We start from the raw sequence: 26,818 nt of genomic DNA on the forward strand, positions 1-26,818 counted from the left end.
TTGGGTAAGGGGAACAGAACTTGTATAAATTTTGACTCTGACACCCCGGGGGCAGGCCCAATAGGGTAAATGGAACTTGTATAAATTTTGGCTCTGATCCCTTGGGGGCAGGAGGGGCGGGGCCCAATAGGGGGCAGGAGGGAGGGGGGGGCAATAGGGGAAATGAAGGTAAATTCTTTAAATCGCTACTTGTCCTAGAGTTCTACATGGATTGTAACCAAATTTGGCCACAAACATCCTTGGGGGAAGGGGAACAGAACTTGTATAAATTTTGGCTCTGACCCTCCAATTCTTTAAATCGCTACTTGTCCTAGAGTTCTAAATGGATTGTAACCAAATTTGGCCACAAACATCCTTGGGGGAAGGGGAACAGAACTTGTATAAATTTTGGCTCTGACCCCCCGGGGGCAGGAGGGGCGGGGCCCAATAGGGGAAATAGAGTTAAATCCTGTAAAACGCTACTTGTCCTAGAGTTCTGCATGGATTGTAACCAAATTTGGCCACAAACATCCTTGGGGGTAGGGGAAAAGAACTTGTATAAAGTTAGGCTCTGACCCCCGGGGACACAAGGGGCGGGGCCCAATAGGGGAAATAGAGGTAAATCCTATAAATCGCTACTTGTCCTAGAGTTCTGCATGGATTGTAACCAAATTTGGCCACAAACATCCTTGGGGGAAGGGGAACAGAACTTGCATAAATTATGGCTTTGACACCCCGGGGACAGGAGGCCCAATAGGGGAAATAGAGGTAAATTCTTTAAATCTCTACTATCATAGAGTTCTGCATGGAATGTAACCAAATTTGGCCACAAACATCCTTGGGGGAAGGGGAACAGAACTTGTATAAATTTTGGCTCTGCCCCCCCCCCCCCCCCCCCCCCCCCCCCCCCCCCCCCCCCGGGGGCAGGACGGGTGGGGCCCAATAGGGGAAATAGAGGTAAATCCTATAAATCGCTACTTGTCCTAGAGTTTTGCTTGGATTGTAACCAAATTTGGCCACAAACATCCTTGGGGGAAGGGGAACAGAACTTGTATAAATTTTGGCTCTGACCCCCTTGTGGCAGGAGGGGTGGGGCCCAATAGGGGATTTAGAGGTTAATATTAAAATTCCTTCAGAAAAGAAACAATGAACCTGTATTCAGAACATTACTTGGTGAGCAATACAGGCCCTCTGGGCCTCTTGTTTTCAATCTATAGCAGCCTAGGCGCGTATTGGGTCGAATATGGTAATCATTAATTAATATCTGAATTATCTTACAAATTATTATCTTGATTTGGCTGTTGTACTAACTGTACAAGTCTAGTATGGGCTTTTGACAACATCAGTGATACTTGCAGCGAAACTGCAATTCTATTGAACTACTCCTGTTATTGTTTGGGAAAGACAGCTCGTACATGCTAGACAATTCCCCGTCACCGATACATTAATCTACACTTTTGGTGTTGTCATCAAATAACAAAATTCCTATGACGACGCATCAATGTAAATGCTTCTAAACAATAGAACTTGTGACCGACCACAATCTTACCCGAGGAATGAGATATTCCTGTCCAGATTCTGTTAAAGAAGGGACTATCCTCTAATCCTCCATATTTGTTTTTAACACAATTAATTTATATACTGGTAGGAATATTTCCTGAATTGCTATCGGTAGCGATTTCAAATCTTTGAAATTAGCAATATGTAAGCTGGTTCTCTGTCTGATATGTCTGAGAGCCAATGAATGAAGGCAAATGTGGCTAATGATACCATACACCGGATTCCCTCTATATCAAAACTCAAAGTCAAAAATGAAATTCAAGCTCAGATTTTAATAAACCTCCAATCAACATATGACCATGAATACACATTATCGATCAAAACTTTCCACGAACACCAGAACAGACAAGACATGTAAAACATGTACCCTGTCATACGATCATTAGGTATCCTTTATGTATATCGTGTCATGTTCTCATAACTTTATATAATAATTGGCTTCATCTGAAGCCATTCTGTCAAAGTGGTTACCATTGCTAATTGTGATATTCATTATTATAAGAATATCATTATCAGAGTTGCCTTTGGGGCATCCTCTTTACTCCAGGGGTTACCATCACTGTCCTCGTATACACCCCTAGATTACGTCATAGCAAAACTGAAGGTTTGGTGTGTGATAACAGAGGAGACAGGGAACTTTTGATGTATATCAAAATAATTTAAAACAGTACACTATTGCTTTGAAGTTGGGAGTCTTTAATCTTCAAAAGAAATATCTGTAGGCCTATGATTGATCAGTTTTTTCCTCCTGAAATGTCTTCAGTTCTGAAATTCCGTATTTGCATATTACAGAGTTATCTGCCCTTGAGGGTAGGTATTTAAAATTGTGACGTCATGTGTTTGTGAATGCAACGTCATACATTTCGATGGAAACGACATGAATTGCATTCACAATATAATGCTGTAACATTCGATACCTACCTGTAAGGGAGCTAACTCTGTAATATGCAAAGATGGAATTACATTTTCCAGGGGAGGATATAACGAGAATGATAGTAACACCTGTAGTATCAAGGATGACCTTTGAGGTGATTTAACATACCTGGTAGGTTTAACAAGTCACAGAATATCCGGTTTTGACTGTATCTGGCCAAAAGAAATAACCTAATGGTATCCAGCCACAAAATAACCTGTTGTTAGCAAACTAAGATAACTTTGGTATGTTCAAAGTACTTCAAACCAAAAGACAGGGTATCCTTTGTACTGGTCATTTGCTATTCCTTTGTCAATGTGTGGCTACCTGGATGTGATACTACTATGGGGTATCGGATATCGATACCAGGTGTTCATATTGGCCAATCACATTAACCAATCAGCACATTTGACACAAAACATTTCAGAATTCATTTCAAAACATTTTTTTTGATGAAAATATCCTTATTTAGGTTTTTTTATTGAAACAGCCTCTAGCATTTCTCTGAATCTGCAGATATAACAATAGAACATTGATAACAAAAATGATAACATAATATGAAGTAGGTTCTGTTTTTCAAATTCCAAACAGCAATACTTGTAAAGTTCACACAATAAACTAACTAATATAGATTTACTTGCAGATTTAATTTAAATTAAAAGCTTTTGAAGAATGCAAACATTTAAGTACATACCTTATGTATATAACTTATATTTCAATGATGTTTTTCTTTGATAAATTTACTTGGAAAGTCATATATCTTAATATAGGTAAAACCACTCAGGTTGAATTTTCATTTTTTATGATAAATAGTTAACACGATCTTTCATTTTCTGAAAACATGATACTTTCTTATTTTAGATTTTAAAAATTAACAGTTGTTTCTATAAAATACAAAGACTATGATCTTCAATACCATGAAGTAGGTCTATTACTAGGTAGATGTACAATTAACATGATCAAGTTACTACAGTATAAATTTCACTGTTGACAGTTGTATTTGAAATACAATAAACATCAACTTTCATTTTCCAAAAACATCATACTTCATTATATATATATTAGCACTAATAAATGTTGTATCTTTTAATTACAAAACTTACGATCTTTAATATCATAAAGTAAGTCCATTACTAGGTAGATGTAGGATCAGGTTAGTGCAGTAGTTTTGCTGTTGTACTTTGGAAATACAATTATCAGAATGTCCATACAGCTGTTTTGTCGGTTGAATTAAGATCCATAGCACTTTGTGGACAGAGCGAACGGAAAACCTTTCACATGTTAGCACTCCTCTGCATGATCAGATATAACTTCACAATAAATTTACGAGAAACAAAATTAAATTAATATCACGTTCGAGGAATCATTTCAGGACTGTGTCGTCAATGTTCTCTGGGGGAGGCTCAACTTGTTTCCGTAATTTTGATAAAGTTTTAGTGACAAGTTCAGACAGTGAATCTTTCATTCCAGCGTCCAACTGCTGCATTATATCCTGGGAGGAAAAATTCAATATTAAAAATATTTATCAAGAAAAAAGAGAAAATATATGCATTGCTTATTTTGAAATCTAATGGGATCAAACAAAGAAGAAAACCTTATGAAAATAATCATATAAAAGTTTGATCATTCACTCATCTGATGAAAACCTTTTTTTCTAAATCCAAAGATACGTGCTGTAGATCAGTTAAAACTGGCAAAATGAAAATCAACAACATGTAAAATATACCAATGACCAACAATTAGAACTCCACTATATAGTGAATATAATGCAGTCTTATATGTGTGTTGTACATAAGAATGGACTCATTACCTGTAACTTGAGCTATTGTGTACATAAGAATGGACTCATTACCTGTAACTTGAGCTATTGTGTACATCAAGAATGGACTCATTACCTGTAACTTGAGCTATTGTGTACATCAAGAATGGACTCATTACCTGTAACTTGAGCTATTGCAAGAAAGTGAATTTTCTATTACATTCGGTAATCTTGAACATTTGCTTAACAGATTACTTTTCATAGTCCATTGAAGTTCTCTATTAATAAACAAGTCTTATTGTTTAGAAAATGTAATTGGTCTAACCATATTTTGGCTAACTGCTTCAAGTCAAACAATTGCTTTTATCACCCCTAAAATCTATATATTCACATCAAGTCAGAAATAAAATGGTTACTTACATTTAATAAAGTGTCTCCCTCCCTTAGCTTCAGTAGAGATACCAGAGCGTATTCACTGTTAGACCTGACCGATGTATTCTTCTCCTTAGCGCCCATGACTAGCGGTGCCGTCAGATGTTTGACGAGCTCCGGGGATTGTGTCCCCTGACGGTTATGGATGAGGAACGATATCACCTGGGTTACAAGCTGTTTAATGTCATTCGAGTCATTCTTCAAACCCTGGAATAGTAATGAATTCTGTAGCCAGTCTACTATAGTGTCGCTGTAACATTTAATTTGTGAAGAAATATTTTTCACACAGATAGATATAGGCACACAAATTGTCAATTTGGAGGGCTATTTCTTTAAAAAGAAAATTCGAAATTTTTGTATAACTATATATGTATATTTTTTTCAAAATCATGGTTTTATTTATCACTGTCACATCATGTCAATGCTGCTTTCAATAGTTACAAAGGCGATTCATGAAAATAACTGCTAATAATTTTTATACAGTAAAAAAAATATTTTACACATGCTAGATTTAGCAAATAAGCGGTAGTCAGCAGCTTTGATAAACAATTAATTATTCTGACGTTATTAACTTATTCACCCCAGAAATTTCATAATGGACTGGTCTATCTTTGATTACGAAGAGTCTAAATGTTTCTTCAGGGGTGAATGAATTAATCTTACCTTGATGAGTGTAGAGATCAACGAGGGGACACTGCCATCACTAGTAGTAAACTGGTAGTCGAGTAGGAAACCCATACAGCGATAGCCACTGATACACAGGGGGATCTGTGGGAAAATTTATACACTTTATGATACAATGTTGTTATCACTAGTAACATGCATCACATTGGTGACATTATTTCATCTTTTGCCTTTTGGTATGCACCAAGTGAGTGTATAACAGATGGTTACAGAACATACATCAGTGACAAAAAATAATCAAAGATTTGTAAAATCCATGAGTTTTGATGGTGACATAACCCTGGAGGGCTCTACCATTTACCCTTTCTGAACCCACCAGATGAGTTCTGAGTGAGACGATCCTAAAGTTCTCTACCACATACCCTTTCTGAGTCCACCAGACCAGTTATATAATCTGCTATGCTACTCTCTAGCCCAGTGCTGGACAGCTTGCTCGGTGCTTCCTTCAGAGCGACACCCAGAGCCATACTTCGACCCTGTCTCAACATCCAATCTTGACTGGGATCAGCATCTATAAACAGACTTCATGTTAGAAGGATGTCTCTCAATACAAGCTGTGATTAAATCAGTTTTTGTTAATTCTTTCCTAACAAGATATTTTTGATTCATGTTGATAATATGAGCCACCGCAATCAGTCATTTTTTCAGAATTCAAATTGGAATTATGGATTGAAGTTGATAGAGCTGTACATCAGAAATACTGTTTCTTGTCTATTTTACTACACCTAACACTATTAGGAGGATGGTCATTCCAGATTACAAGATGCCTGGTTTTCATACCATACAGCATTATGTGAATGTGTGTCTCGTTGTGGTGAGTTATAGTGCAATCTCAATGTATCATACTTCAGAGCTACCTCCCCTTGCCAAGGGCCATACTTCAGAGTTATCTCCCCTTACCTGGTAGGGGAATGTATCTTTAAGTTCACCTCTGACAGGTTTATACTTGATTTGCCTCCCCTTACCCAGGACCATATCCATACTTCAGAGTTACTTCCCTTTACCCAGAGCCATACTTGAGAGTAATCTCCCCTTACCCAGGGCCATCCTTGAGAGTAATCTCCCCTTACCCAGTAGGTGTTGTATGAGTGTGTCTTTAAGCTCTGCTTCTGACAGGGCCATACACAGAGCTCCAAGACAACCAGCAGCCACTGCACGTGTAGCATCTTCCTGTGAGCCGAGTAGCTCGAGCAGCGTGGCTGTGATCTGTTTCCTCAGAGGCTCTGCCATCTTCTGTCCAGCACCAGATATACAGAACCGAAGTGCTTGTAGCATTGTATCCCTACAACACACATATTTGTCATTATGATTGAGAGTCATTGCTCAGAGGTATTCAAGATAAGAGGTCCATTTGTATATACAGTCAAACCTCGATGATTCGAACTTTGATGAATCGAATTTCTCGCTGTATCGAACTTTTTGTCCGGTCCCGAATTTCTTCACTATATAACATTACTAACTAACCCATGTATGAATCGAAGTTTTATGAATCGAAGTTCTCGATGTATCGAACTTTTTTCATGGACCATTTGTTATAGAATCATAGGTAACTGACACTCGATGATTCGAATAAAAATTTACCTGTACAGATCAGGTGTTCGCCGATACCCCGCGGCATGCTGTCACACCTAGCTGTCTCGCGACGGCCCTTCGCCGGACAATAGGGATTATGACAGCTTGTGTTGCTAGCTTGATATCATCAAGATAATTAATATCACTAATCAGACCGATACCCGGTGCTTTGTTTTTACAAGCTGCGTTATTAAATCATTAGTACGGCAAAGATACAGTTAGTCGTTTTTGATGTTCGCCGCCGCCATTGGTAGCGGTTTGTAGAATTTACGGAACGGTAAATAGCGAGCCACATTATTAGTAACTCATACTCAAAACTGTTACATTGCAAAACTTTGGCATAAATACTGGAGCAAATCGATCATTCTAAATCGAAGTATTATGTAGGTGTTGTAGCGCTTTCGGTTCCTCCTTTTTAGTGTCGTTTTTACAACGTGTTTTCGTTTTAATATTCATTCCGTAATATTAACCATCGCTTAAATATATAGTCACCAAACGAACACTTGTACATGGGTTAGGCCTAGTACACGTAAGTCTTGTTTATAATATACGTATGTATTGCTAACGATAGCAATACATGTGATTAATTGCATACTTCGTTTTTATTTTGTTTTGCTTGTGGTAAATACAATGATTATAAAGTTTACGGAACGGAGACGACATGTACACAACTACCACAGTTGGTCATGGTAAAAAAAACATCGGTCTAATTTCAACCACGAATAATTCGAAGTCTCGATGTTTCGAAGTTTTTCTGACGGTCCCTTGAACTTCGATACATCGAGGTTTGACTGTACCTTTCAGGGGACTGAAACTTCCTAATCATATATTGTGTATGGACAATGTATCGCATGAAATTTTCCTCACTTTTTATATGTTTTAATATGACAGAATGAAAACTGAATCTAAATCCCATTATATAGATCTTCTACATGTAATCTTATACTATTGAAATAAAGTCTTTTTTAAAATATGATTATCACACATAAACACAAACCAACATTAGGGTACCTTTCAAAAGTTTTTGATTTTTTGAAAGAATTCAATTCAGGTATTGAAGGCTAAAGGTTATTATCATAAAAAGTTTCTTGACTCGTTGATTGAACTTACTTTACAGAAGAGTCCGAGGTGTTCCTAATGCCTGAGTGAAGTTCTGTAAACAAAGGATCTACTCGTACATGTATCACAATAAGTCGTCCTAGTGCAGACGCAGCCTTGAGACGTACCGCTCGCTGGGGGTCGTTAAGTGCTTTAAGAAAGGTTGTCTGTAGTTGGGGTAAGAATGGTTTGAGTTGTAGGCCGACCTGGAAGGGAACAGACAACATATATATCACTTTTATTTTACATAATTAAATGTATTTTTTCAATTATAAACATTTATTACATAGTTTTAGGTAAATCAAAAGGAAACAATTTGACCTAAAAACCCTAAACTAGTTCCAACCTTATTCTTTTCAAGTTTTTTCAGACACTTGATTTGATTAAGTGCCCCAAATTTTTAGGTTACCAAATTTGCCTGTTGTAAAGGGAAAGCAAAACACTTCATACTACAATTGAGTCAATTTTCCTATCCACGATAGACACTTATAACTGGTCAGTTTCACAATCTTTACCTTAGCAAGGAGTAAGGTGAGGGTTTCCAAGACAGCGACCTTGACCTGTGCTGAGAAGCGGTCACCAAGGATACGGATGAGAGGCCCGGTGATATTGACGACGGACGGCTTGAGAGCCTCGGGGCTGGTCAGGTGAATGAGTTCTCCGAGTCCATTGGCTGCCACAGCCTTCACGTCCTGTGATCCATTTAACATACCCTCACGGAAAATAGGCAACACGGGAGCAATACCCTGAAATGTGTAGTAATACATGAGAGAGTGAAAGGCATTCAAAATAAAATGTATTTTACTAATAAGCAACATGGAGGCAATATCCTGAAATGTGTTGTAATACATGGGAGAGGGAAAGGCATTCAGTCGACTGAGTTTGTTTAGAATGAAACAAAGACATATACACACTAATATACTGGCCCTTGAATACGGTCAGTGAATTTATAAATTTAACTTTTTAATCTATGAAGATTATGAAAATTTTATCCCTTTTGGCCCCTCCCACAGCCCCCTGGGGGGTGGAGACCATATAATTCACACTTTTGATTGGCCTTATGCCCTAGAAGGTTTGTGCAAAATTTCATTGAAATTGCTTCCGCAGTTTTGGAGAAGAAGACGAAAATGTTAATTGTTTACAGACATACGACGGACGACACACGACAACGGACAAAAGGCGATTAGAATAGGTCACTTGAGACTTCGTCTCAGGTGACCATAAACACTAGGCACTACTCCATTACATATCTTATTAATCCAATTTAGCAATTTCATGAAATATTTTGCTCAAGGTTTATCACTTTTTTAAGCCAATTTTATCTAGCTGATGTTTTGGGTATATTTTTTTGCATGGAGACTTGAATTTCAAAGCAAACACAAAGGTAGACTTCCTTCTTATTAGGTTCAAATAACTCACATCTTTGTCTGCTTTCTTCAATTAAAGCCCAGGTGTAGCTCTGGATCAAAATTTGGATTCTCCAATTGAAATTTGCTGGTTGCATGTTGATCTATGATTCGTGGGGAAAATTTTTAATTTCCTCTATATTGATTAGAAGAAGGGAAACAATGCCAAATATAAATGTATTTTCAATCCTATTACCTTAATGTTTTAATATATCCTTAATTGAAATTAAAAAAAATACAGGGCTTAATTAAATGGCATGATTTGTTTACTTAATTTTCATCACAACAGGGGTACTAAATTAAACCAGAGGGATCTTGGCCCACCAAAGAATGATCTATATCTGACAATGGAAAGATGGATCTTTTCTCTACTTTTTAAACTTTTTCAAACATACTACATGTAAAATTTGAGACAGATCACTTCAGTACCTTTTGAGAAATAGCGGTAACAAACTTCAACTATCAAAATCCAAGATTACTCCTTTGCAGCCATCTTGTTGTCAATCTGTCCCAAATCAAAATATGCACAACTAGGGCCCTAGGGGAACCTACATGTGAAATTTGAGAAAGATCTATTAAATACTTTCTGAGAAATAGCGATAACAAACTTTAAATATCAATATCCAAGAGATATTTCTGAGAAATAGCGATAAAAAACTTTAAATATCAATATCCAAGATGGCCGCCTGGCAGCCATCTTGTTGACCGATCGGTCCCAAAATGCAATATGCACAACTAGGGCCCTAGGGGAACCTACATATGAAATTTGAGACAGATCCCTTCAGTACTATCTGAGAAATAGCGATAACAAACTTTAACTATCAAAATCCAAGATGGCAGCCTGGCGGCCATCTTGTTCACCGATTGGTCCAAAAATGCAATATGCACAACTAGGGCCCTAGGGGAACCTACATATTAAATTTGAGAAAGATCCCTTCAGCACTTTTTGAGAAATAGGGATATCAAACCTTAACTATCAAAATCCAAGATGGCCGCCTGGCAGCCATCTTGTTTTTCCTATCAGCCTCAAAATCTGTATGGCACAACTAGGGACCAAGGGTACCCTCCATGTGAAGTTTGAACAAAATCTCTTCAGTAGTTCTCAAGAAATATCGATAACAAACTTCAACTGCCAAAATCAAAGATGGCTGTCTGGCGGCCATCTTGTTTTACCGATCAGCCTCAAAATCTGTATGGCACAAATATGGACCAAGGGGACCATCCATGTGAAGTTTGAACAAAATCCCTGCAGTGGATTTTAAGAAATAGTGATAACAAGCATTGTTTACGGACGGACGACGGACCACGGACGCAGGGCGATTTGAATAGCCCACCATCTGATGATGGTGGGCTAAAAAAAACCAGTGTCAAACCTGTTACAGAGTTTATCAAAATAATTAAATATAGATCAAAATTGAGAGAAAGTAAAAGGTAAAAACTTCTTGGAAATTTAATTTATTTACTATTAATATATTTCTTTTTTTATAATATTTTTTTCAAAAATTTGTGCACAAAAATTCTGGATAAAAAACCCTTCCCATTTTTTTAAAACATGATTATTAATCAATTCCTGAAATTCTAAAGCAATCCGGATCGACTATTACAATCGCCCAAAATGGCGGCCATAATGATTGCAAACTTTGTGACTTGAAGGACATTTAGGCCTATTAAACATTAAAAACGTGAGTAAATCATTTACAGTTGTAAGCTGTGTTTGTTTTTGATGTAATGCTCACTAGCTGTAATCACAAACAAGAGATCCCAGAGGGATCTTGGCGCCCACCAAAGAATGATCCATGTCTGACAAACGAAAGAGGGATCTTTTCTCTGCTTTTCAAACTTTCACTACATATTACTACATATGGAGAAAGATCCTTTGAGTACTTTCTGAGATACATAACAGTAACAAACTTCAATTATCAAAATCCATGATGGCTACCTGTCGGCCATCTTTTTGACGATCAGTCCGAAAATGCAATATGCACAACTAAGGTCCTAGTGGAACTTACATATAAAATTTGAGACATATCACTTCAGTACTTTCTGAGAAATAGCGGTAACAAGCTTCAACTACCCAAATTCAAGATGGCAGCCTGTCGGCCATCTTGTTCATCGATCGGTACCAAAATGCAATATGCATAACCAGGGACCTAGGGGAACCTGCACATAAAATTTGAGACAACTGCCTTCAGTATCTTTTGAGAAATAGCGGTAACAAACATCAATTGTCAAAATCCAAGATGGCGGCCTGTCGGCCATATTGTTGAGCGATCAGTCCCAAAATGCAATATGCACAACTAGGGCCCTAGGGAAACCTACATGTGAAATTTGAGAAGAATCCCTTCAAGACTTTCTGAGAAATAGCGGTAACAAACTTCAACTATTAAAATCCAAGATGGCGGCCTGTCGGCCATTTTGTTGACCGATCGGTACCAAAATTCAATATGCATAAGTAGAGCCCTAGGGGAACCTACATGTGAAATTTGAGAAGAATTCCTTCAGCACTTTCTGAGAAATAGCAGTAACAAACTTTAACTATCAAAATCCAAGATGGCGGCCTGTCGGCCATCTTGTTGACTGATTGGTCCCAAAATGCTATATGCACAACTAGACCCCTAGGGGAACCTGTACATGCAATTTGACACAGATCCCTTTTAGTACTAATCCAAGATGGCGGCCTGTCGGCCATCTTGTTGACTGATTGGTCCCAAAATACAACATGCACAACTAGACCCCTAGGGGAACCTGAAATTTAAAAAAGATCACTTCAGTACTTTCTGAGAAATAGCGGTAACAAGAATTGTTAACGGACGGAAGGACGGACGGACGGATGGAAGGACGGACGACGGACCACGAACAAAAAGCGATTTGAATAGCCCACCATCTGATGATGGTGGTCTATCAGATGGTGGTCTAAAAATATTGAATGGCCTGCATTGTTTAACTCCTAGTTGTGGCCAATCGGCCGATTTACTTTAGCTGAAATACACAGTGTGACACTACCTAGCAAAAGTAGAAACAGCCCCAGACTGCTAAATAGGACCTGGGTGGTGGTCAGGGAGTGATCACACCCCTTTTGTTTACTTAATTATCAAGCCAGTGCCCCACTGTGTTGTGTATGGCTAGGATTGGTGAATTTCACTGTATGGAAACGTATAGTGGAAGGATAATTTTGGGTTCATAAAAAATTCTTCTTTTCGCCAATGTAGTTTTTAAATTGCCAAATGCATTTCAAATTCGTCATTGGTGCCTATGGCGACTGACAGCGTGAGCCCTGAAAGCCACATTATTTATTTTCTTAATTCTATCTATCAAATGAAAACTATTTGTAGGGTATTTTAAGAGAACTATTGAATTTCAATATAGTGCATCAAGTATTTTAAAAGGATTTCTTACCTTCTTTGGAATGCTAAACCCTGGCAGTTCTTTGGCACCTTTTAACTCCGAAGCAGCTATCTTTATGGCAGACCTTATGTCCTGTATATGCTGCAACATCTCTGATACATCCAGTTTCTGGAAAACATGACAAAATGAATTTGAAACAGACATAATTTTAAACCTTATAATTTTTTTCTGAAAGAAGGCTTCAGCATTCATTCGCTACCAAACAAAATTTGTAATTTGTTTAAAACCTTTGGGTTTTTTGTTTTACCTTTTAACTTTATCTATCTAAATGGGTCATTCCTTATGCTACATCATCTTTTCTGCATCAATCATAGTATTCTTTTACTGATAATTTTAGGATTTTAACACGTTTCTGAAGTTTGATCAAAAGAATTTTGCGTTACCTTGGTGACGGTATTGAGACATTCCCAGCTAGCCAGTAAGACCTTACTCTCTTTCCGTACAAACGATGCGATCAAGCCCCTAAATAAGTCTGATCTATAATCAGAGTAATCTGTCTGTGTTTTGTCACAGAAAGCCTGAAGAATGGTGACAGCGGCACAACACAGGTCCGGGGAGGGGTTTTTAATGGCGGCTAGTAACTCCTCCATGATGGTACGTACTCCGCGATCATCCTGTACAGACAACACCACACTACGGCAGTACTCCAGTTCCTGTAACGACAAGTTTTTATTCTATAAAATAACAGTCATAATAATTAATGTAATTGTAAATTTAGAAGTTTTAGAATTTTAGATTAGAATTCTTTAAATCAGCATCTAGCATTGTGAAAAAATATACTTATCTTTTCCCCCTATTTTTGTCTCTTTTTATTTTGAATGTAAAGACGTATTTTTGTTTTAAAATTGTGTCACATATAGATTTTTTGTTTGGAAAATTGTTTTAAAGAACATGGAACATTTTTGGTGGAACAAATATAAACAATATTGAATTTGAATATATTTGATATGAATTGAATTTCAGAATTCGTTATATTCAATAGTAATTTTGCCATCGATCGTTGATTATCGTTAATCACACGAGTATTTACCTGAGCTTCCTCAGGTGTGCCGGCCTTCTCACTGAGCGTGTCCATTAGAGCAGGTAAAATCTTTGGTAAATGTTTGGTGAGTGAGTCTCCAGCCACAGATGATAATAAAGATAAAGCTTGTGTGTTTACCGGAGGAGTCACCAACTACAACAAAAGGTCAAGGTCATATATAATGAAGGAAAAAATCATCAAGTACAATAAAAGGTCAATGTCATGTATTGGAGGGTATACAAAGGTCAAAGTTCATCTGTTCCTAATTTATTAATGCACCTTAAAACTGGTTAATAAAGATCTGTTGATACTATTATAGTTAATTTAGATATAATTCTAATTCAAATCAACGGAACCAAACCAAAGGCCCTCTGCTTACCAATCAGCCTCTCATCAATGCCCCCAAAGTGTCAAATTAGACCTTCCATATATAAGTGTATTGTGTTTATTATCTGAACTAAGCATTATAATGAAGCTGTTATTTATTTGGGAATGTTAATATTAGGAAATCCTTTTGATCTCTTTAGTATTTTACAGTTTAAACTTATAGTTACCATTAGTATATAAATTTTGATAAATCATGTTTCATTTCAACAAATTTTATTGCAAATAATATGCAAATGGATTTGGCAACAGGCAAAGCCTATATCAGCCATCTCCAAACAAATCTGGTATAGTACAATTATCAACAAAGTATTTTAACATTTAACATTACATATGACTGAATATTATTATTAGTGTATCTCCCAAACCTATCACAGCAGAAAAATCTAAAAAAATCTTTTAGTTTCAGATATATATTCTGATATACATTGCAATTAATATGTATTTTTTTTCTTCATCACAATTGTCACAGCCATGCAGTAGAGTTTTTGTGTTAAAATGCAGGGGGGGGGGGAGATATTAGAGTTATGTATTTTGGTTCTGAGTGATGATCTTTGTTTATTAAACAATGGACATATGAAAAGATAGTGTTCGGCTGTTTCATCACCACAGTCTTGTTTCATGGCAAAATAAGATTAAAAAAATGTAAAAAAGTGATAAACTCAATTTTATTCAATATCCTACTTATATTGAAACATTTTTCTACCTTTACAATACATAATTGTTAAATCAATAAAATTATCGAAGGGTAAAGATAAATTTTCAAAGGGAGTTATCTCCCTTTAATTACAAAACCAAAATTTCTGGATAAGGCAAAAAAAGAATAATTTAACACAGTAAATATGAATACCAGATTTCACAAATATTTCCAATACAACACAACACAGTTAAATATCAGTAAATAACATGCTAATCAGCTAAATTCTTAAACTTTTATAATCAATACCATTATATATATGTAAATTAACAAGCAGAATGAAAAGTTGCACTTTATAATGTGCTGTATATAAGCCCAGCCCTGACCTGTTCAATATGGATGTGGTGGTAAGGCTTGCTTTAGGGGTAACACACAGGACACTAGTTGTTCTAATGCCCCTGGGAAGGTCTGAGACAAAAGTCATCAACCCCTGAGAAGGGGGCCTCCTGAGCAGGAGGGTGGGACACCAGAAAAAGGCTTGACCAGGTAGGCACAGGACCTCCACACTGTGGTGGGATGCTATGTACCTGTGTTTCAGTTGGAAACATCCCATGACTGGCTATGTAAGTTCAATTCGCAAGGTGGTCTACCAGGCCATAACTCGATTCAGACTACTCTACTGCCACAGCCTATTTTTTAGTAGTAATTGTGATTGAAAAAAACCCCAATAAATACACAATTTTTTGTCTTCTCCCCGCCCTTTGAAATTCGGATATTTTTTCTGTAGAAGAACTTAGGTCAGATGAAAAGATGCTAAAAACATTTGACGCATTCATCATTTTTTTTCAAGATTTCTCAATGATTTTGCAAGTATAGCGGAATAAATAGATCCAATTAGTACAATTACATAAAATAGGTAAATGATCAATATGAAAAATGAGATTTTAAATTCCGATTTTTAAATTCATCAAAAATGTTCTTCACAAAACATTTTAAGTGAATTTTACTTTGTTCATAGCAGATAAAGCTGTTAATTCTTCTCTATTTTATCTTAGCCCTCTTAGGTTCTTAGGACTAAATGATTCTTTGCTGTTTGTTGATCTACCTTGTTCTATAAATAGTAACACTCACCTGTGGCACCAAGTATGGCATTACGACGCGGCTCTTCACCGTCATCACCTGTTGTAAACCATCTAATGCGACGTCGGATAATTCTGGGTCACGCTGTCAATCAAATGATAACACTAATTAAGGATTACATCAGGTGTCTCAAAATCTAGGCACTATATAGCATAGTGATTTAGACTCAATCTTGTCATAAAAAGATAAAATTTCACATTTTTCTGATAGATTTGTATCCATTATTGATATTCAGTGAAATATATCATATATAATTACAACGAAAAATTCCGCAGAGTCTTCACTAAAATCTTACCAGAGTATAAAAACCACTTGGATAAAATATCTGTCTCTATCTTTTGTCCCTTTGGTAGTCTTTATACAATGGTTTGACTATATACTATTTGAAGAGATGGATCTAAACAGTGGAAAGCCACAAAACTCAACAAGCGTTTCAAGAGTCTTAAACTGGCAGGATGAAATCGTTAAGAAATTAAAAATTGTCCATGTATAGTTAAAATAGAATTTGTGGGTTGCTGAAATGTACCAGTTTGTTGAGAAGGTCAGGGAGAATCTCGTCCAGGGCCCGAGGTCCGATGTTAGCGTGGAGACTGTCAAAGGTGTGAGCGGCTGCCTCCCTCACCTCTCCGAGGGGATCAACAAGGGCACGACGTACCGTAGGGATCAGACTGTCGGCATATACCAGTACCTGGGGATTTAGTAAGGTAAAATTTGTAATCTGATTACACAAAATGTCTGCTAAATTGGAAACAAGTGCAAGTAATACCCAGTGACCAAAAAATTGAAGGTTAATATCCTGAATCTGGTTTTGCTCAGCCCATTTGTTTCTGTAACCGTAGTCATTCATCTTTACTTGTCACATATTTTTGTTTTTCAATTTCAAATAACTATTGTGTCATTGATTAGATGGAAACACAATGAATTTAAGTTTGTAATCAGTATTTTTTAGTATTTGTATTATAAACATTAAATGTCTACTTATAAAGGAAGTTAATTTGGCTTTAAATACATGTGGAAATCTTTTCTGTAATTCATTTTGATTTGCGCTCTGTCATCTCATATGGTCACTGTATTATTTTCATGTACATTTCAGCAGAAAATATTAATGCAGCAACTAAGTAAGATCAACATATCCAAGCCCATTTATGGCACTATTAACTTAAAAGATCATAAGAAGATGACTTACGTGTTCACGACTAGTTGAGGCCATGATCTCTGTCAGACCGATACAAACACCCTGTCTCTGGTCAGCGCGCTCTGAACCCAAACCATTCTCTAATATGGGAATAATTTCTGGTAATACTCTCTCCCCTAGCTTCTTGACTAAGTCTCCGAGGGTTCTTGCTGCAACCTTTACATAAAAATTGAAATGTATTTGATTTCACAGGTAGAAAACAACACTTTACAGTCAATTACTGAAAATTGTAACCAAGTGAGGATTTGGCAAAATATTTCAATTACCACTGATTGATTTAATTTGAACTTACAACTATTTTATAATTAGAGACAGATGAAACTTCATATTGATGTAAAATAGAGGATTCCTTCTAAATGAAATAGAAGAGTTCTTTTTTTAACTTTCATTGTACAGTAAAATATACTCCTGACAATATCAAAATAAGGAATTTGGCTCAATCTTCTGACATCTAAAAATTTAGTTAAGTCTGCTGTGTACATATCAAATCCGAGCAGGACATCGTGGTTATGAATATCACCATGTACTCTCTCCTCCCTTATCATGGAGGGTACATAATAATATACAGCAAAATAACCCTGATGATTTCTTATAAACAACATTTTACTGTCTATGTAATTTGCCTGGTAAACTCACCTGTCGTTTATCGTGACTAGTACTGGCCAAACATCCCAGCAGCAGAGTAAACAACACCGGCAGAATTTCGCGCAGAGTCGCCGGAGTGTGTGACACGATGATCTTCCACACGTGTAGGGCCGACTGTCTCACGAGTATGGCCGTATCTGATCGGCCCATGTACAGTCCAGCCAACACTCGGTCTCGTCTATCCTTCCCTAGGGCTCGCAGGATCGCCTGTAGGATGATTGACAAATCTTAGTAAAGTTAGAAATATCGTAATTGTCATTATCAAAATATAAATGTATGGAACAAAATAATATATACAAGTGCCCCAAACTCCATATATCAGATGGAAGGCTGTGGACATGGGTTATAAATAATACATGGCCCCTCCAATACACAGGGACACATACTGGTGTATATGTAAAGGACACTAGGGTTCCTTCCTTAATTTGAATAATGAAAAGTCCATTTGCCACATAAATTTCACATATACTCATAATTACTAAGAGATCAGTTAACTAAAGGTAATTGTAACCATTAAACACATAAACCTGGGAACAATCTCTCATTCCTATCAATCTGTATATCAATATTGTGTAAAAGATCATACATCAAAAGAAGTACATCATAAAATTATACATTAATGCCAGAATTAATCAACATCAGATAACAGCTGACATCAAAGAAGAGGTATCAGGTATAAGTTTGATCTTTCCCATGTGGACAGAACATTCATCTGAATTTCAGAACATGCAATATCACCAGACCTGCCTACCTAATTTTGTTGTGAAGTGTAGTTAGTCGAGTAAAAAAGTGTAGTTTTCGAATAAGAGGTAGTTTTCCAAATGCTTGTATGACATTAAGATCTTAAGAACAAATAACAACCACTTGGAGTTTTATAATTTATACCAGTATAATATTTAATTCATAAAGATGTTTAGTTTGATTTATTATGTTTAGTCTTATTACCAGCCGGGGTCATTTAATGACGTTCCCTCTTCATGTATGTGTAATTCATCTAGAAGCATATCTTTGAAATAAAATCATTTTAAATAAGACTAGAAAAAAAAAGCCAATCAATATTTGAGAAACATTTATGAAATTTTATACAAATATTGCATCTGAAGGAAATTAAAAATTTATTTCTCACATAACATTTTTATCTATATTTTTAATAACAGTGCCATGAGAGTACAAATTTATCTAGAAAATGATGACTACTTCGACCCAATGTTAAATCTGAATATCATTTTAATTGCCAATACAGTATAGAAACAAACTAAAATGCTTAATGGTCTAGGTTTAATTTCACTCACCGTTGCATTAACCCAACGTGAAGACGTGCACAAGATAAATAATAGAAGTGCCCATTACAAATGATTGCATACTGTGCAATATACGTGAACCTCCAACTATTTTGGAATAAGACAGATATTTCGATGTTTCAGCAATATATTTGGTATCACTGGCTTGGTCTAGTTCCTTTGTTTTCCTTTTATGCAGAGTTTTACATTTGATTAAGTGGTAGCCTGTAAGCTGCCATTTGCATTTAAACCATGATGCTTTATCATGGCCGTGAAAGTGTTTAGAATGCATGTATCAAAACATTATAGAAGCATTTCAATGATATTGATGCGTGGGTGCGTTCGGTTGGTACCTAGAGTTATGCCTTTTGAAGATTGTGGCCAATATCTTTATTCACTTATTTCTTCACTTTCAAAAAGCGCAGAAAAACAATTACAAAGTGTAAGGCCTAATATACTGTGTGAAATCATAGAAACTACGTCAAAAGCGTAGAAATAGGCAGGTCTGTATCACCCATATAAAGATTACCTTTGATGAAGTTTCTGTACCAAAATTATCATCATCATGAGCAGTCTCGGTAGTCATCTTACCAGTTACACCTGAAATAAATCAAAAAGTTTGTAGTCAAATAAGTCATCATCATGAGCAGTCTCGGTAGTCATCTTACCAGTTACACCTGAAATCAAAATGTTTGTGGTCAAATACTATCACCAACTCAATCATAACATATCTAAGTTAACCTGTTTTCAGTGTAAAATGATCTGGGCCCAGTTTCATCAATATTCCTTAACTTAAATTTCAAATTTAAAAGCATTACAGAAGTTAAGAAACATGAGGCCCAGAGGGCCCGTATCGCTCACCTGGTTTATAATGCCAAGTAATGTTCTGAATACAGGTTCATTTTTCTTTTCTGAAGGAATTTTAATATTAACCTCTAAATCCCCTATTGGGCCCCAACTGTCCCTGTTCCCCTTTCACAAAGGATGTTTGTGTCCAAATTTAGTTACAATCCATGCAGAAATCTATGACTAGTAGCGATTTAAAGGATTTACCTCTATTTCCCCTATTGGGCCCCGCCCCTCCTGCCCCTGGGGGATCAAAGCCAAAACTTATACAAGTTCTGTTCCCCTTCCCCCAAGGATGTTTGTGGACAAATTTGGTTACAATCCATGTAGAACTCTAGGACAAGTAGCGATTTAAAGACTTTACCTCTATTTCCCCTATTGGGCCCCACCTCTCCTGCCCCTGGAGGATCAGAGCCAAAATTTATACAAGTTCTGTTCCCCTTTCCCCAAGAATATTTGTGGCCAAATTTGGTTACAATCCATGCAGCAATCTATGACTAGTAGCGATTTAAAGGATTTACTTCTATTTCCCCTATTTGCCCCGCCCCTCCTGCCCCTGGGGGATTAGAGCCAAAATTTATACAAGTTCTGTTCCCTTTCCCCCAAGGATGTTTGTGGACAAATTTGGTTACAATCCATGTAGAACTCTATGACTAGTAGCGATGTAAAGGATTTACTTCTATTTTTCCTATTGGGCCCCCCTCCGGCATTGCCCCCCGAGGGTCAAAGCCAAAATTTATACAAGTTCTCTTCTCCTACCCCCAAGGATGTTTGTGGCCAAATTTGGTTACAATCCATGTAGAACTCTATGACAAGTAGCGATTTAAAGGATTTACCTCTATTTCCCCTATTGGGCCCTGCCCCTCCTGCCCCCAGGGGACCAGAGCCAAAATTTATACAAGTTCTGTTCCCCTTCCCCCAAGGATGTTTGTGGCCAAATTTGGTTACAATCCATGTAGAACTCTATGACTAGTAGTGATTTAAAGGATTTACCTCTATTTCCCCTATTAGGCCCCGCCCCTCCTGCCCCTGGGGGATCAGAGCCAAAAATTATACAAGTTCTGTTCCCCTTCCCCCAAGGATGTTTGTGGCCAAATTTGGTTACATTCCATTCAGAACTCTATGACAAGAAGCGATTTAAAGGATTTAAGACTATTCCTAAATTGGGCCCCACCCCTCCTGCACCCGTGGGGGCCAAAGCCAAACTTTATACAAGTTCTGTTCCCCTTCCCCCAAGGATATTTGTGGCCAAATTTGGTTACAATCTATGTAGAACTCTATGACTAGTAGTGACTTAAAGGATTTACCTCTATTTCCCCTATTGGGCCCCGCCCCTCCTGCCCCTGGGGGATCAGAGCCAAAATTTATACAAGTTCTGTTCCCCTTCCCCAAAGGATGTTTGTGGCCAAATTTGGTTACAATCCATGCAGAACTCTAGGACAAGTAGCGATTTAAAGAATTTACCTCTATTTCCCCTATTGGGCCCCGCCCCTCCTGCCCCCGGGGGACCAGAGCCAAAATTTATACAAGTTCTGTTCCCCTTCCCCCAAGGATGTTTGTGGCCAAATTTGGTTACATTCCATTCAGAACTCTATGACTAGTAGCGATTTAAAGGATTTACCTCTATTTCCCCTATTGGGCCCCGCCCCTCCTGCCCCCGAGGGGCCAGAGCAAAAATTTATAAAAGTTCTGTTCCCTTTTTCCCAAGGATGTTTGTGGCCAAATTTGGTTACAATCCATGCAGAACTCTAGGACAAGTAGCGATTTAAAGAATTTACCTCTATTTCCCCTATTGGGCCCCGCCCCTCCTGCCCCCGGGGGGTCAGAGCCAAAATTTATACCAGTTCTGTTCCCCCTCCCCCATGGATGTTTGTGGCCAAATTTGGTTACAATCCATGCAGAACTCTATGACAAGTAGCGATTTAAAGGAAATGTTGACGGACAGACGGACGCCGGACGCCAGGGCCAGGTGAGCTAAAAATCTTAAGATAAGGAGCCTTTATTAAATTCTGTATGCTTTCCTATGGAAAATAATAATTGTATAAGTTGAGGTATTTCTTAAATTTAAGGAATGTTCATAAAACTGGGCCAAGAGAAAATTAGAGAAAATGTCCAGTGACTATACAAATTTGATAACTGAAGAGATTTGTTTCTTTGGATTGTTTGTCCTTCTATCAGCCATGTCAGGATGTGTCAGGTTTAAGAGGGGGAGGAGAGCTGGAGTACTCAGGGAAAAATAATCTGTAGCCAATACCTGGCAACTGCCTCACATGGATTGGAACTCACAACCCAGAGGTGGAGGGCTTGTGGTAAAATGTCAAGACATCTTTATTACGTGGTTACTGTTGTCTCATATTGATCACTAAGTAATGCTCACCTGATATTCTGTAGAGAAGATCACCCAGTAACTGTACAGATGAGTACCTGATCCTCCAGTTGTCGTCAAACAGACCTTTCTCTAGCTGTGGTAACAGCAGCTCTATGGCTGTGTCAGCGTATACATTGATGATCCTCTGGCCTGCCCTCAGAGCTGTATCTCTTACATACTCTGATTCATCAGCTAAAGCCTATAGTGAAATACAGCAAATTTGTGTCATCAAAACCTTGAATAGAAATCTGTCATAGGCATAAAAGTATAATCTGTTTCACGTGACTAGCAATTTTTGAAAGCTTGAAAGTCTAAAAATCAGCCAAAGGAAAATTAGATGAAAAACATGTATTTTCACATTGACTGTCTTTCAATTTACAATATAATGTACATGGATATGTACTGCTGTGTAATATTTACAGCGCCGTTACAACAAGTGTTCCTGTTTACATTCGTTCACTCGATAGACACATTGGCTGATAGCTGATCTAGTAGGCTGGTAACTGATGCAGTAGATTAGATTTTAGGTGGCATGTAACGAAGGCACTGATTGGCTGAAGCATCAGCAGCTTGACTGATTGCCCCCTGACTGACAAGAATCGCCGACAACATGAGAAGTAGGCGGAGCCAGCAGATCTTTGATGTTCATCCCCGACTCTGTTGTATAATGTGTTTGATCACATTGTGTACTATTTAATGTATCCATTCAATCACTGTACAAAAAATTTGTAATTGTTTTGTTTCACTTATTAAGCGAATGTTTTGAGGATGTTTTGTTCATAAATTATTGGTATGGCCATTTCTCTCGACTTCGGGGAGTAGTCATACTGTAGCATAACGTTATGTATCTACCAACGTTCCAATAGATCAAACTTTTCATCATGTTTATTAATGTGTTGGGTTTTAATCTATTGTATCCATTCTAATGTTACATGTAATGTCACAGCCGAATATAGCTACTGTTGTACCTTCTGACAGACTTTTCCCCTGTGCAAGGTCCATTTGGTGTGGAAAAACAAATCTGGTACGGCTGACAATAGATTATGTCTTATCAGAATATATGCCGATCAAACACGGTTTTGATACATACCTGGATGTTACATGTAGTATGGGATGTTATTCTAGTTGTAGACTTTGAGTTTGAATGCATTGCCGAAATATTTATGATTTAATTTGATTCATATTCGAGGTAATGTTCTCAGACGTTGGCGCATGCGCGGCGGTAGTTTACAAAATGTATGTTGATTTTAGCCGAGAAATTGTCAACACTAGATTCAAATGCATCTCTCTGATTAAATACTGGTGACAAAGTTAAAAAAAAAATCTACGCCTACAGCTGGAATAGCATCCCCTACTAACATCCAGGTATGTGTCAAAACCGTGTTTTATCGGAATATATTTTGACAAGACACGATGGTCAGTTGTGCATTGTACCCGATTTGGTTTCACACACCTTGCGGTAAAGTTATAATTAGTCAGAAGCAGGTGATTTCTTTTCCGTACAATTTCTGATTGACTTTTCCGCTACAACAGTAGCTCTTTCCATACGTACTTTACTGATTAGCACTGATTTAGAGTCTATACATGAGGTAATTAAAATGTATTTATGTAACCTTTTTACATTATGAAGCTTACAATGCCGATCATTTTATGAAGTAATCGACAACAGACATTTCCAACTGTTTTAGCTCCGCCCCTACAGTGAAGCGACAGCCAATGAGAGCCTTGCTTACACAGCTTATTGAATGTCGTTGTCAAACTGACTAGCTACCATGCAACCTGACTAGCTACCAATCAAGCGAACCACCTACTAGACTGGCCGTCACACGTACGCTTATTGTAACGGCGCTGTAATGGTATTTTAGTGATACTTGAAGTCATTTTGATGAAACACAATTTCTTTTGTTATTAGTGAAAGATTTACCAAAATATGTACAAGTATGGCTGTACAAAATCTGTTCAACCTATCACTTGAAGAGGAACATTAACATGAACAGAAAATATTCAATACACACCTGTAGAATGGAGGGGATAATAGGCCCAATGTAGGCCATGAACTCTTTACCGAAGACAGTGGGTAGATAGATATACATCATGATGTAGCCGTCGCGGGCATGAGATGGGATGTCAATACGTTCTGCTGTCTGTATTATACCGGGCATGAGACGTTTGAGCTCACTCAAACCTAGACCACCAATAACCTCACTGAGACCTGGGCAAGAAGAAATACACCATAAGGCTCTTATTCACTTACAATAATGTGTTTAATCATGATTGGGATATTTCTAGCTTAACATTATTTGAGCAAAAAGTAATTAAAGTCTTTCAAGATACCAAAAGGATGTGGGTGAAGTACCATTTACCATCAATAAATCCTACCTTTCAATGATGATGAAAATGTCACAAAAATCATGTCAAAAGATGGAAGTCACAATCACAGGAAGGTGGGACTAATCGACAGTAAATCATACTTTACCTACATCATTTTGAGATTTCAAAACCTCTGTTTATCACACATTGAATGTAGGTTTTTGTCTACAATAAAATGTGGATATTATTGTCAGTGTTTGATTTCACGATTTGTCATGTAAAAACTATGCGACATTGTTACTTTTATGATAAGTTTGACTGCTAATCTTTTGGAACACAGTTTTATGTAGACACAAAGTCGTACGCGGGAGGAATATTTTCACGCTGAAAAAAACTATGGTGTAATTAGCATAAATTTCCCTCTCACGTAAATGTCAACATTTCCAGTATTTTACTTGTACATGTACATGAATTACACTTTACATACAAAATATAATTATAAAAGCAGACCACCTATTTATTCTTCAACTTTTAAATTTGAAAGATAAATATTTGCAACAAGTCTCTCATCCTTAACAGGATGTAACTATCAATCAACATTTAATTTAAAAAATAATCATGTTAGAAATTTGTAATCATCTAAATCTTTCCAGTTCTTCTTTATATATCTTTAAGTACACATTCAGAGAAAAGAAATTAAATTCCAAATTATAATCTTGCCCAGTAAAATTTGTCGTATCCAAACATAATGATGTCAGATTACCTAGGCACTATACAAACCTTGTGCCGCCCCTGATCGATCCACTGAACTACTTTCTGACTTGAGAGTGTCCATCAACCACTTAAGAAGCTCATCAAACTTAGCTCCTCCCATTCCTTTCACCATGGCGCCCAGAGCACGCGAGGAAACTGTACGGACTTCGGGGACTGGATCAAGGAGAGATTGTTGTAAGCCTGGTATCACTTTCTCTATGTAAGGGTCCAAGTCCTACCGGGGTTAATGTTAGAAATGGTGAAAATGTTACAACAAAACATTTATTTTCAAGAGTTTTGGTCTACAAAATGTTAAACATTTTATCATAACAACAAAACATTAATTTTCTTATCTGCAAACATTTGGTCACAGAAATGGTAAAAATATTACAACAAAACATTCATTTTTTTTTTCATCTGAAAGAGTTTTGGTCTAAAATGTTAAAATTAAACAACCAAACATTAAAGAAGTGAAAATAACAACAAACCTTCTGGTCAGTAAGAGAATACATGTTGCCAATGATCTGGGCGGCCATTTTCCTGGTTTCCGTATTTCTGTCCTGGAAGGCACGCTCCACCACGGGCATGATGAGAGCCAAGGACGGAGCATCGATAAAATGTACAAACTTGGTATCAAGTAACGTCTGTAGGCACACCATTGTCCTCTTGGATGGCTCTTGTAATGCATCTAACAGGTTTGGCACAATTTCTAATCAAGAAGAGAAAAAAAATAGACTATCAAGATCTGGAAAATGAAAGTGTCCGGGAAAAACTGATTGAATACACAGTAGAAATAACAGTTACTGAAAATACCTGTAGTAACAAGAAAATGTTTCAGAAAATCTAAATTTAGTCTAATCTAAATCCAACTTTTTCTCTGTTCTGTGTCTATTGTAGAAAATTTATCAGTAGTCAGATAATTATTGCTTCAATGTAATTTCCCATTTCTTAAACTTGTTCAACAATTTAGAGTTTAAGCGATGAACAATGCTGTCATTGCTTAAATGCATTTCATCTTATACTACATGACATCAAAACAGGACATGTCATTTACTAAACCTCACTTCAATGAAAATTTGACAGTTGAAAATGAATACAGAAAACAACACATTTACCCACCCTGAATTTCCGGATTCCTGATGACAGCACCGATTTGTCTGAGAGCCTGAGCTCCAGCCTTCTGAACTTTCACATGAGAGTCGGTGAGTACTTCTGACAGTTTTGGTACAATACTTGGCAAACAGGCAGACAACTGTTTAGGGGCACAGTACGCCATGGCTCCCAACAACTCGACAGCTCCTGTACATAAAAATAGATAAATATTTAACAAATTCCCAACAACTCTAGAGATTCTGTACATCAAAATAAATTAACATTCAACAACCAAGATTTATGTCAAGGTAGGGACATTTATATCAGGACTAAAACAAC

General features: G+C 37.2%; 1 protein-coding gene across 1 annotated transcript in view; it reads right to left on the bottom strand.

Annotated features, from left to right (window-relative positions):
• Nucleotides 1-1,791: 1,791 nt before the first annotated feature.
• The window catches only part of LOC138332017 (stalled ribosome sensor GCN1-like), a 52,426-nt gene continuing 27,399 nt past the window's right edge, over nucleotides 1,792-26,818 (bottom strand). The window contains exons 34-53 of the mRNA XM_069279942.1: nucleotides 26,507-26,686; nucleotides 25,876-26,096; nucleotides 25,415-25,622; nucleotides 24,340-24,536; nucleotides 22,334-22,523; nucleotides 19,640-19,710; nucleotides 17,822-18,037; nucleotides 17,177-17,341; nucleotides 16,517-16,678; nucleotides 15,982-16,074; nucleotides 13,839-13,982; nucleotides 13,192-13,461; nucleotides 12,800-12,916; nucleotides 8,513-8,743; nucleotides 8,010-8,203; nucleotides 6,398-6,609; nucleotides 5,690-5,838; nucleotides 5,307-5,411; nucleotides 4,632-4,850; nucleotides 1,792-3,944 (exon numbers count right to left, since the gene is read on the bottom strand). Coding sequence (XP_069136043.1) covers nucleotides 3,816-3,944; nucleotides 4,632-4,850; nucleotides 5,307-5,411; nucleotides 5,690-5,838; nucleotides 6,398-6,609; nucleotides 8,010-8,203; nucleotides 8,513-8,743; nucleotides 12,800-12,916; nucleotides 13,192-13,461; nucleotides 13,839-13,982; nucleotides 15,982-16,074; nucleotides 16,517-16,678; nucleotides 17,177-17,341; nucleotides 17,822-18,037; nucleotides 19,640-19,710; nucleotides 22,334-22,523; nucleotides 24,340-24,536; nucleotides 25,415-25,622; nucleotides 25,876-26,096; nucleotides 26,507-26,686 — 3,473 coding nt within the window. The 3' untranslated portion in view covers nucleotides 1,792-3,815. The remainder of the gene's footprint in view (nucleotides 3,945-4,631; nucleotides 4,851-5,306; nucleotides 5,412-5,689; nucleotides 5,839-6,397; nucleotides 6,610-8,009; nucleotides 8,204-8,512; nucleotides 8,744-12,799; nucleotides 12,917-13,191; nucleotides 13,462-13,838; nucleotides 13,983-15,981; nucleotides 16,075-16,516; nucleotides 16,679-17,176; nucleotides 17,342-17,821; nucleotides 18,038-19,639; nucleotides 19,711-22,333; nucleotides 22,524-24,339; nucleotides 24,537-25,414; nucleotides 25,623-25,875; nucleotides 26,097-26,506; nucleotides 26,687-26,818) is intronic.

The sequence above is a fragment of the Argopecten irradians genome, chromosome 9 (genome assembly GCF_041381155.1).
Source record: "Argopecten irradians isolate NY chromosome 9, Ai_NY, whole genome shotgun sequence".
Lineage (NCBI taxonomy): Eukaryota > Metazoa > Mollusca > Bivalvia > Pectinida > Pectinidae > Argopecten > Argopecten irradians.